The 12,501-nt window shown below is 53.0% G+C and overlaps 1 protein-coding gene across 2 annotated transcripts in view; it reads right to left on the bottom strand.

Moving 5' to 3' along the window:
• Positions 1 to 11,692, bottom strand: part of ACOT11 (acyl-CoA thioesterase 11) — a 51,776-nt gene extending 40,084 nt beyond the window's left edge. The window contains exon 1 of one of the 2 annotated variants that reach the window (XM_059923257.1): positions 11,273 to 11,692. In XM_059923257.1, coding sequence (XP_059779240.1) covers positions 11,273 to 11,692 — 420 coding nt within the window. Of the gene's footprint in view, positions 1 to 5,571; positions 5,730 to 11,272 lie in introns of those variants that run through there. The other variant, XM_059923264.1, reaches the window with a different exon arrangement.
• Between the last annotated feature and the right edge of the window lie 809 nt (positions 11,693 to 12,501).

Genomic DNA, 12,501 nt, shown 5'->3' with positions numbered 1-12,501 from the left:
GGATCAAATGGAAATTGAGACTCACCTGGTTTGGCTCAGCCCTGGAGTGTGCTGGAAATCTGAGGCTGCTTTAGGAAGACTTGAAGGCCACTCCCCTTCCAGATCTCTGACCGGATTCCAGGCCTGGGAGCAGGGCCACACCTGGCTGGGCCGCACCCCCAGGGCGGATCACAGCCTGTTCTACAGGTGGAGTTCAGCCCTGCCACCAGCAGTGAGCATACCATTCCAAGCGATGGGCCTCCGTGCGGCACCGCAGAGGCGCTGCCAGACAGCCTGCTGACTCCCCGGACTTCTGAACAACTCGACAAGGTAAAGCACGTACAACCACTTTCTAGACTGTAAAGTGGGTGTACATATGAGGAGATAAACTCCTTGAAGACAGGAGCCAGGCCCATATCTCTCTAGAGTCCCAGGGCCTCACTATATATATATACATTTTTTTTTTTCCAGCTCTACTGAGATATGGTTGACAAATAAAAGTTGTACACATTCAGGTTGCAAAACACAATGTTTTAATATACGTATATATCGTGAAATGATTACCACAATCAAGCTAATCAACACATCCATCACCTCTCAGTTACCCTTTTTTGGGGAGAGTGGTGAGGATGCTTGAGACCCACATTCTTAGCAAATTTCCAGTACATAAGACATTATTGTTAACTACAGTCACCGTGCTGTATTTTAGGTCTCCAGAACTTATTCATCTTATAGCTGAAAGTTTGTACCCTTTGACCAACATCTCCCCTTTCCCACCCACCATCACCCCACTATACGTTTTTGAGCACCTACTATGTTCCAGGCATTTATATACATTATATAATGGCTTCATTTCCATAATACCATTTAATCCTCACCAAACCCTGTGAGGGACAACTATCCCTCTTGCACAGAAAAGGAAACTGAAACCGGGCTATCTGAGGGCCACGTTGCTCTGGGTGGTAGAGCTGGGATTTTGCTTTTCTCACGACCACAGTTCTTTCTACTCATTCACTAGGCTTCCTCTCCAGAAGAGGTGCTTAATACTTAATGTCTACTGCCATTAATTAGTTAATGTCTGATTTGCTGAGAGAAGATTATTACTATTGAAGAAGGCCCAGGCAGGATACATGTGTAACATGGGCAAGGGGGCCAGGGAGAGACACCTCAGGGGGTTACTGCCAAATGCTCTCCCTCTTCCTTGCGGAAAGAGCTTTTCCCACATCTCACACACAGGTGCCTCTGCCGGGACCATGCTTCCTAACCTGGAAAAGTTTTCAAGGCTGAGCTACCCCATCACCTCTTCCAGGGAGACTGCCCTGTCCCCTAGGCTATGAGGGGCCACCTCTGGGCTTCCCTCTCTCACAGCCTGGCCACACTGTGCTGTCATCATTGGTTTTTACCACTCTCTGTCTCCCCATCAGCTTGGGGGAACCTGAGGACAGGTCCAGTCTGACTCATCCCTGTGTCCCCAAAATGCTGGCCTCTGATCCTTTCCATCACTGCCCTTGTGCCACCTCCTACCCACAAGGAGGCTGCTTGTGGGAGTGGCAGGGACACACAGGTCTGCAGCCAGGGAGCTGGCAGAGGACCCAGTCAGCAGCACCATCTGTCCCTGGAGGCACAGGACAGAGCAGGCACAAGGCAGAGGTGTCAGTTCCTCGGCTCAGCCAGGTCAGCCCAGGACAAAGCCCAGCTGTAGCTTAGGGTCAGACGAGACTTCGAATTCTCTAACTAGCTCAAAGTGACTCAGTGCCAGAGCCTTGGTTTTCTTAGCTGTAAAGCTAGCTGGATACCAGCAGCCTTGCAGAGCTGTTGGGAAGTTTAAACACACCTGACACTCCAGAGGTGCTCAACAAAAAGCTAGCTAGCATTTACCATCTCATCCGACCCACTGACCCTGTCATTAACCCACTGAGGAAACTGAAGTCCAGATGAGACAGAAATAAAAGAACCAATATTTACTGTGGCCAGTTATGTGCCAGGATCTACACTCCTCCAATGTCTTTAACAAGATCTGCAGGAACAGACCTGGTTCACAGATGAGGAAACAGGTCTACAGGGAGTGAAGTGTGTGAGCGTCTCTAAGGCAGTTATCTGGACTCTTACCACTGTCCAGCTCGGACCCACTGGACCAGGCACAGGTGAAGGGCAGGGGTGCAAGCCTCCCCTCGGCCCTAGGAGGTAGAGGCAGGAGGTCAGCCCTGAATCTGCATTGTCAGTGTGTGAAGGTGGGCAGAGGAGGCTGGCATGGGGTGAGGCTGGGTGTGAGATCGAGGCCACTTTCTCGGTGGCCAAGACAAGGGCTGGGAAAGGGGTCCCAACCTAGCACAGGTAGGGGTTCCGAGTCTCTCGCCAGTGGTACAAGCCCAGGCACATCCTCTCCCTTCTCTGTGCCTTGTCTGCACCAGGGCGCTGATCCTATGGCCCACCTCCCTATTGTGAGGGGTCAGAGGTGGATGGGAAAGCAGTGGGGACCTTCATGGCGCTGGAGGAGAGGAACTCTGATGATGTGTTCCCCCGGGTTCCTGAGCTCAGTGTGCAGGGACTGCACACCTTGGCACCAAGACTGGGGACCAGAGGGCCCCCAAGGAGTGCACAGTCTGGTGGGCAGAGCAATAGGGCCCACAGCACTCCAAACCCCAAACCCTGCCTCCGGGGTCCAGGCCCCCAGCCTGCAGCATGTCATAACCATGTCTCAGCCCCTTCCAGCTGCTCTGCCCTCACTCACTCCACTCTAAGCCACGCCAGACTTCGTTCGGCAGCTCAGATGCACCAGGCTCCCCCCACCTTGGAGCCCGTAAATGAATACTATTCCCTCTGCCTGGAACGCTCTTCCCCCATCTCCTCCCATGGCTGCCTCCTTCTCAGCCACTGGGTCTCCGCTCAGTTGTCACCTGGTCACAGAGCTCTCTTGTGACCTCTCTCATTATTCTCTAACAGTTCTCTGTTCTCCAGACAGCCTGAGTTTAATCTCAGCAGTGCCACTTACTAGCTGTGTGACCTTGGGCAAGTTACTTAACCTCTCTGTCTCAGTTTCATCTTTAATATGGGCATGGTACCACTATCTACTTCACAGAGTTGTTATAAGGAATATATGAATTAATGCATGCTTGGCACATAGCTAGCATTTATATGACATTTATTATTAATATTCACAGCTCTTATCACAGATTTTCATTGTATGTTTCTTTGACTACCTTTTCACTGTGTCTCCCTCATTAGCTGTCAGCTCCACACAATAGCCTGGGCCCATCACAGAGTACTCAGCGCTGACACAGGCTAATCTCTGTAGAGGGAACAACTGAGGCCAGTATAACATCCCGAGGAAACACCATTAATTCTGGGAGCAGCAGGATGGGGGTTTGAAGGGGAATGATGGCTGAGCCAGGTTTTGAAGGATGAAGATGAGTCCTCCAGACTAAGAACACCAAGGCTATCTGCCCATGTCTGAGACTAGGGTTCAAATGTGGCTCCCAAATAGGCTGAAGCTAAGTGTCTGAGTCTCATCTCCTCCTCCAGGAAGGCTTCTGGGACTCTTTCAGCCCCCTCTGAGCTCCCATGGCCGCTCATTTGTTCACAAGTTTTTGTGCTCCTGCTACATGAGAGGCACATTATTTTACGTCTAGGGGTCTCCCTTCCTCCACCACACAGCAGGGTCCTTGAGGGAGCTGGGCCCCTACTTTTCACTGTCAGGACCAACCTCAAGGTGGTGCACAAACCCTTCACAAACATCCAGACCCCCAGGATGTCAAGACTGATGGGGACCTCAGAGAACAACCAGGGATGGGGAGCGCCTGGCCCAAGGTTACTTGTCAATGATGGGGTGAAGATGAGATTCTAATCCAGAGGTGGCCAAATGGTATGCCCTAAGCCTCCCCGCACTGTGAACTAGACCCTGACTGAGGCTGGTGCCGGTGGGGTGGGGAGCAGCACCTCCAGCTGTCCTCGGGTTCAAGGTGAAGCAGGGGGATCGCCACAGGGGGTCAGGAACAACGTGTAAGTCTGTGGGTGCGTGAACACGTGCACAGATGCTCACACCTGTTTCTGACCTTCCACCACCCTGTTGGCAGCACTACCCGGGTGCAGAGCTTCTCAGGGGGAACTGGGACAAACAGCTCCATCCTCATTCCCAGAGTAAATGAAGTTCCTGGGCCCCCTTGGGAGCTGCCCGGACCAGGCTAGAACTCAGGCAGAGGTTCCCAGCCTCCCAGCCTCCCAGCCTGCCACAGGGTACCAGCCCAGGAGTGCAGGACTCAGTGCCCAGTACAGACTGACAGCTTGCGTGGGGAAGGAGAAGGGTCTCCACTGAGAGAAACAGGACAGGTGACCCTTCCAGCACCACCACACAGGCACTCAATGCTCCTGCAACCTCCCCCCCCAACCCCAGCCTGGCAGGAGACTCACCACCTCATTCATTCACTCATTCACTCACATGTGCCGAGTGCTTGCTGGGTTACCCAGTGATGGGTGAAAGCAAGAACCATCCGACTCCAAAATGCTCACTGTCTGCAGTGCCATGGGATACTGACAAGGGCCCCCAAACCCTGTAAAGCAGGGCATGTGGGTTATCTGAGGCCCTCCTTTAACCCGGTTTTCTTTATCCCCAGTGAAGAGTTTGGTGGGTGGGTTTGCTTGCTTTTCATTAACAGCAGCTTTGGTAACAACCCAGAAAATGGTCTCCTCCTGTATTCCAGGGGAATTTGGAGAATCCAGGAGGAAACAAGGGGAGTCCAAGGAGATCTGCCATGCAGGCAATGATCCAAAGGTGGTGATCAAGGCCAGTTATACAGATAGAGGGAGGGGGTGGAGAAGAGATGTCTTTATTTGCCCCTGCCCCTTTTAAAAGGCTTTTCCCAAAAATGTCTTCAGAGGATGGTAGCTCTACACCCAGCATTGCACGTCTGCCAGTCTGTCCTGAACGCTTCTCCATTCCCCAGATCAAAGGCTCCCGACAGGGACCACTGAGCACTTGGGTCTGTCTGGTGCCTCAGCATCTAATCTCAGCTCCAAAGTCCCTGTTAAGAGGTTCCAGGAAAACATTCACTGTGAGGTCACCTTGCAGAACACCTTTCCAACAGCCCTCATTTGGTCCTGCACGTGCTGTCGCAAAGAGGTCATTGTCCCCAAGAACCCTGGCTTCAGCCTGTCACACTCACTCACACGCACATCCCTAGCCTGTATCTTCTAGCAGCTCTGTGGCCCTTAAGCCCTGCATTCTAATAGTTAAACACTACAGAGCCACAGAGCTCAGCCGTCAGGCAGAAACCGGCACAGAACTCCATGGGGAGAGACACACACCCCCAGAATAGAATTCCAGACGCAAAGAACTTGCCGAAGATGATTCCACTCAACATAGCCAGCCCTCCTAACGGCCCCTGGGGCTTGTTTGGGGATTGTTGCTTATAATAAACCAGCCCAGGAGTTCTGTGATTTCTCCTTGCAAAGACAGCTAGAAAATGGCCCATGGAAAATGAGAGAGAAGATGTAGGACTTCTGACTTAAAATGGAAACTTCAGTTCTCTTTTGGGATCCCCAGCCCCCAGTCCCCTCCCCTCTGCCCCCAACCCGCCCCCAGCCCACCCTCCATACCCGTCGCAGGTGATTTCCGACATTCTGGATCATTGCTGCCGACACCCCGCTAGCTGCTCGCACCCTCCTCGGAGAGACACTGGTCACCTGAGCGACAGCCCCGCTCCAGCTCCAAATGAAGCCGGTCCGCCTCTCCTCGCACTCCTCCTCCCCGGCTCCCGCCCCTCCTGAGCCAGCCGTTATCAGTTATCAACGTGTCCCGACCTTTCCTCAGACTGCCCTCGGGCCCCCCTTCCCCTAGCGCCCCGCACGGAGGCTCCTGTGCCAGCCCGCCTGCCTGCCCAGTGCAGAGAAAGGAGGGAGGCTGCCAGCTGGGCCACAGCCATGTCAGGGGGCCCTATGCCCGCCCACTGCGCACCCAGCCGGACACTCACTGCACCTCCAGCCACAGCCAAACTTCGTCACCCCCACTTCCAGCCCCTGACATCCTCCCCACAGGGACTCTGGTTCTGGGATGGCTCCCGGCCCCAGCCAGTGACATTGGCAAAACAGGCACCGGCTTTCCATCCATCCACAAGGGGTCAGGCTGGAAGGTGGCAGGAGTGTGGGGAGCTGCCAGCAGCCTCCCAGAGAGATACCAGACCCACCTGCTCGGACTCTTCACCCTTGAGGTGCCGCCCAACGCTCCAGCCCGCCAGCATCCAGCAGCTGCTGGCCAGCGATGGGGCACACCCCCTCACTTCCTTAAAATAGGTGGTGTGACTTTTCTAAAAGTGACACCTGCCAAATTCCACCCATCCGCTCCACAGAGTTCATCCTCCTGGGCTCCCACCCCAGCCCCTAAAAGACTAAAAGACCATCAGGACTTTCCCTTCTCCTTCTCACTTCTGCAAGGCACATCGTGAGGCAGCTTTGACACTCACATTGGATTTCTCATGACAGGGCAATAAAATCAAGTGCTTGGTGTTTAAGAAAAGAAAGAGGGGAGTGGAATGCAGGCAGGGGAGCTGGGACGGACAAGTATATGGCGAATAATAATGAACACTTCGCAATAACCCAGCACCCACTGTGTGCCAGGCCTCACCATGTCCTCATTCCAAGCCCACCTGAAGGTCGCTTGGGGAGGGTAGGTGAGGTGCCCCAGGTGGCACAGCTACTGAGTGCAGAGCTGTGCTGGAACAGAGGTCAGTCCAATTCTGAGGCCTCTGCCCTTTCCTCTGCCCCTCTAGTTCACTCACCACATCCCTAATAATGTCTCCTCCTGGGCCTAAGACAACTGGTTTCTGGGTCTGTTTCTTTCACTAATGTGCTACGTGACTTTGGGCAAGTTTTCTCCTCTCTCTGGGCCGCCCTGTTCTAGGAGTCAAGGACTCTAATGTCCATCACTGTGAGCTCAGGCCTTACCTTCAAAGAGTTTATGGTCCGTCAGTACTTCAGTGTCTACAAATGCAAAATTAAAGTCACGCCTTAAAAATGGCAAGATGATTCAAGGATGGCACTGAGGATTGGGGCAAGCTGGGAGGCTTTGTGGAGGAGGTAGTGCTAGAGCCGGACTGAAGACTGAATAGGCTGACAAGAGGGGTGAGGTGGGAGGCCTAATGGGAACAGAACAGGATGCAGTCATAGGCAGTGAGGGCCCTCATCTTTCAGGAAAAAGCTGGGAGTCTATCGTGGAGGACCTTGAATGCCAGGCAACAGGGTTTAGGCATCAAGGAGCCTCTGAGGTTGAAGAACACGCTCAGTATGACAAAAGCCATGTGAGGTGAAGAGGACAGGTGTCATGAGACCTTTCTGGACAGGTAAGAAAACTGGCCTAGAAAGGGGATAGCTTAATTCACTGGATCCCCAATCTCACTGGGTAAGGCAGGCAGTCAGGACAATTTCAGGGTCTTCACTATGCAGATGAGGGGATAGAAACCCAGAGAGCTTCTGGTCCCCAACCCTACCCTCTCTCCAGAGCTGTCTGGACTCAGATTCACTGGACTCAGTCTAGTGTCCCCGTCTTACAGATGAACACATTGAGACACACGGATGAAAAGTGAGCCAACCAAAGTCAAAGAGCAAGGAAGTTGTCTAGAATCACCACTCCTGGCCTCAAGTCTAGAGTCCTGTCCACCCCACACCACAACAAGGCATAAAATATGAAAGACAGCATTCAGTTAGACTTATGAGAAGACTTCCAGCAAGGCTGAATCAAGATACTATCAGGAGCTAGACCTTTCTACAGAGGCCCCTCCAGCCCACAAAGGTCTCCCTTCCCTTTTCTATTTATTACAGAATTGACTCTTGTGTCTCTTTAGCAGCTCTGTTTGGTCTGTTACTCCAGTGAATATTTCCAAAGGTGTCTGTCTCCCCTTTCCAACTCACTTGGGAGCCCCCTGACGGCTGATATCACATCTTACTCATCTCTGTGCCTATCCCACGAGCCCCCAGACCAGGGCCCTATATGCAGAAGGCATGAAACACACCTGATGAATCATAGTCGTGGAAAGGCGAATCCAGAAGAGGTCTTAAGTGATAGCTAGTCAATGGTTCTCCAACTTCAGCCTGCATCAGAATCACCCAGAGGGCTTTTTTTTTTTTTTTTTTTGGCTGCTCCGTGAGGCATGTGGAATCTTACTTCCCTGACCAGGGATCAAATCAGCACCCCCTGCGGTGGAAGCGCAGAGTCTTAACCACTGGACTGACAGGGAAGCCCCAGAGGGCTTATTAAAATACAGATTTCTAGGCCCTACTTCCAGCAGAGCTGCAGTAGAGCCCAAGAATTTGCAACAAGATCCCAAGTGATACTGATGCTGCTGGTCCAGGGACCACACTTTGAGAACCAGTGAGCTAGGTCAGTTCTCCCATTGTAAGCTGGGGAAAATGAGGCCCAGAGGTTTTAAAGGCAGCAGCTGACAGTATATCACTATACTGTATATCACTATATCATCATCATCATAATCACTGTCATCGTCATCATTGTCATTTTAGCCCTGTCATTATAGCCCTTCTCACCTGCCCAGCACTGTACAAGCACTTCATGTTTGTTACCATCTCTGGGCCTCACCCTAAGAGGACAGTATTATGATTAATATTCTCCTGCAAAGGAAAGAACAGAGGCAGAGTCATCTGTCCAAAGTCACGCAATTGGTAATAGTTAGCACCACAACTTGCACTCTGATCTAGGTCCAGAGCCCAGAAGCTTAACCACCACTCTACATAACCTCTTACAGCTTATGCTGACCAAGGAATTATCTAGAGGTTCTCAAATCCAGCAGGCTCATTTCTGGTGAGGGATGAGCTTGTGGTGCCCTCAGCCCAAGGGCCTGGTTCTCGAGTGGTCCATGTCTGGAGGAAGATTGCCTCTTAAGCCCCATGAACCCAGAGTGTTTTCTCACTCAAACACTTCTTTTCCCACATTACATCCTTCATCTGGCCCCACCGATGGGGCCTTCCTGGCTGGAGGACAAATATCTGCATTAATTCTTCAGGTCCATGTCCCAGCTCTACCTCCCACTCAGTGACAAAACACAATAAAACAATCTCCATTCCTACTCCACGATGATACTGGGTTGTCACTGTCAGGTGTGGGTCTGCTCCCCCATCAGACTGGGAGCTCACAGGGGCAGAGACCTCATCTGTGTCATCTGAGTCCTCAGCACAGGATCTGCCCAGACCAAGGGTTTAGTGACTAAGTGATGAATGAATGAATGAATGGATGATTCGGTATAGGGGCAAATGAGGGAATAAATGAGTGAATAAATGACCAAACTCCCAGGAATTCCCTCTGCTGGACCTTCTAGCCTTCCCATAGGACCACAGACTCTCTAGGTGGGAGGGGACCTCTGACATCATCCACTCCAACTCCCGCTTTCAGCACTGTCCTAGCCGAACCCTTCCAGGGGCCAGAACCTGCAGCTCTCCCATCTCCACACACATACCTAGTGTCCCAGCCTCCATTAACACACCTCTAAGATTGAAGAACTCACTCCATCTAAGGTTGCCTGTACAATTAAAGAGCTCTAATATCCACAAGGATGTTACCATTATCCTTAGCCATGAGGATAAGGCCGTTACCTCATGACCAAGGCTCTGTGTCACCCAGAACAAGGCTGCTCCCCTAGCCTGTGACAGCTGGCAGAGACATGGGAGCACATGGCCTGTCCTCTACTGGCCCTAGTCTCCCTGTCCAGACTTCTTTTTTTTTTTTTAATTTTTAAAATTAAAAAAAAAAATTTTGGCTGCACCGCACAGCATGTGGGATCTTAGCTCCGTGACCAGGGATCGAACTCAAGTCCCCTGCGGTGGAAGCATGGAGTCTGAACCGCTGAACCGCCAGGGAAGCCCCAGACTTATTTCTTCTAATCCTCTCAAGTCATGAACAAAGCTTCCCACTGTTCCCTCACACATCTGGATTTTCCTTTGTTCCTGCTATTCCATCTACCCTGATGCGCTCTAATAACTCAACATCCAAACCCTCCCCCCAGTCAGGGCCCGGCTCAAATGGCATCACCTCCAGGAAGTCTTCTGGGCTCCTCCTAAGTGGAAATTACATCCTCCTCCTCTGTATCTTCACTCCCCACACATAAACACACAGCCGCAGTTCAGAGCTCTTTATTTCTCTCTCACATTGCTTTTTCTCTTAAATTGGACTGACTTGTGCTCATTTCTCCTTCTTGACCTTGAACAAGCAGGTAGAAGGGATGGTGTTGGTTCCTCAGAGTATCCTGCCCCTCTCCCACCAAACACTCAGTTACTGGAACAGTAGATGCTCAGTAAGTGTCTAGAGAATGAGGGAGTGAGTAATGGAATGGGAAAAAACAAGGGAATGTGTGAGTGAATAGAAGTAAATCCACGTGTAAATGAATTATCAAATGAGTGAATGAAAGAATGTTGTCATGCTCTCCTGTTCTCCAAGCTAAGACTCTCAGTTCCTTCTGGGGGCCCCTTGGGCTTGGCATGGCAGAATAAAGGAAGTTGTGGAATAAATGGAGAGGGGGCAGAAGGGAGGAACAAAGGAAGTAGGTAGTGATACCAGCAAGAGAGGAAGTAGAGATGACTTCATCGTTGCTTCAAGGCCAGGTCCCCCCTTAGAACCACAGCCATTTATGGGGAAGCCGGGCAAGGAGAGCAGTGAGAGAAGCCCAGTGAATGGTCCAGAGGGGAGAAGATACAGCATGGTGGGGATGGAGAGGAGGGAATGCCTACAAGTCATGGAGGCCAGATTCAGGATGTGTGAGCAGAGTACTGGACTTGCCCAGCCAGCCCTGAACTCCCTTCTGCCTAGTGGCTCGAGTGTGCTCTCCCCCCCTCTCTCTCACCACCTCCTCCTGCAGGAGCTGAACCCCCTCCTTGGCCCAGCTGCTGGGGGTCTGAACCCAGTCCGACTTCCAGGATTGGACCCTTGCCAGGGAGCGGCTCACCCGCGGGCTGGTGCTCCCCCCACCCCACGCCTGGCCTGAGTGAGTCAGCATTGGCTGCACCCTCTGGGCTCTGAGTCTTGTGGCCCTAGGCACAGCCAAAGGCCAGCCTCCTCATCCTCGTGAGAGGCCTGCCCATCCCAGCTCAAATCCCAGGATGCCTCATGCCCCAGCCTGCCCACGCAACAGCGCTGCCAGGCACCGCCTGGCTTATCCGGAGCCCGCTCCTGGGGTAGAGGCAGGTCTGCCTGGAGAGGCTGCTGGAGTCGAGGAAGAGCCAGCAGCAGAAGGCTCTCAAGGAATTCGGCCCTTCCGAGATGGGGAGGTGGGGGCGGGCCTGCGGGCGGCACGGGTCTTACCCAAGAGGCGGGGCGCTCAGGACCCAACAGCTCGCAGAGCCGAGGCCGGGGAGCCTGCTGGGGACGTCGGAGAAGCAGGTCCGTGGGGCGAGGCTCAGCGACTGGGCATCGGAGGTCCCAGAGCAGACCCTGATGGGGGAGGCTGCGGGAGGCTGGAGGGAGGCGCAGGAAGCGGGCAGAGGCACAGGCAGGAGCGGCCCAGGCCAGTTCCCAGACGAGTCTGGTCCCCTCCCCTCCCCTCGCCAGCGCCGGTGAGGCGGCCCCGGGCGGCCGCGGCCGAGCAGAGGGCCAGGGCTGCAGGACGGGCGCCAGACGCTCCGCGCCGCGGGGCAGCAGAGGCGGAAACGCCGGTGGCGGGACCTGACAGGCTAGAGGTGGAGCCAGGCGGGCGGCGGGTTGCAAAAACTGTCTCCCTGCCATTGCTAAACCAGCCCCTCAGTCTTGAAAAGTAATACCTGGTAGTCGTTCACACCTCATTGAGCACCTACTATGTGCCAAACACGGAGCTGGGTGCTGGGATGAGGTTTTGAGCAGGACACACTGCCCTTGGCCTTATGGACAGTGATAGAAAAAAAATGAGAATGGACAGTTCAGAAGAGAACAAAGAAAATGAATACCACCGATGCTCTCTTCACTCAGAGAGAATCACTGTTAGTATTTTCCCGGTATGTGCTTCCAGCTACACTAGAGCTGAAAGAGGAAAATATGCTGACAGGGAGAGGTGGGGACTCCCCTCCCCCTCCCCCTCCCCCTCCCCCATGTGTAAGTACATATGTTATGTTATATAATATGATGTGATCGCAGGCATGAAGGAGCCGCCTAGAAGAATCTCCGTCAGTATTCACATTTGGGATACAGGCTCATTGGCAGACTTGGAAGAAACCTGACAGAGGATGCTGGTGGCCCCTGAAAGACAACTGTCACAAGAAGAGGAACTTGGTCCACACCAGGACCAGAGAGTGGGAAGGATCAGTCATTCCAGACACCTCACAGGGGCTGGTGGTTGAACTCACCCTGCCCCAGACTCTCTCAACACAGAGAGTTACCATGCTGAGCTCACCACACCTGGGGCCCAAGCAGCCCTCCGGTGGGGACCCCTGGCTGGGTAACAAGATGGGGGACTTCCCTCATCACTTTGCTCTCGGAGCACCCTAAGGTGTGAGCGTCAGGACAGGAATGGTGGGCACCCCATGCATGGGGCTTTGGCAGCAGCCTGGGCAATAACACAG

The sequence above is a fragment of the Balaenoptera ricei genome, chromosome 1 (genome assembly GCF_028023285.1).
Source record: "Balaenoptera ricei isolate mBalRic1 chromosome 1, mBalRic1.hap2, whole genome shotgun sequence".
Classification (NCBI taxonomy): Eukaryota; Metazoa; Chordata; class Mammalia; order Artiodactyla; family Balaenopteridae; genus Balaenoptera; species Balaenoptera ricei.
The sequence above is the reverse complement of the archived record's forward strand: the minus strand, read 5'-3'. Positions and strand labels throughout refer to the sequence as shown.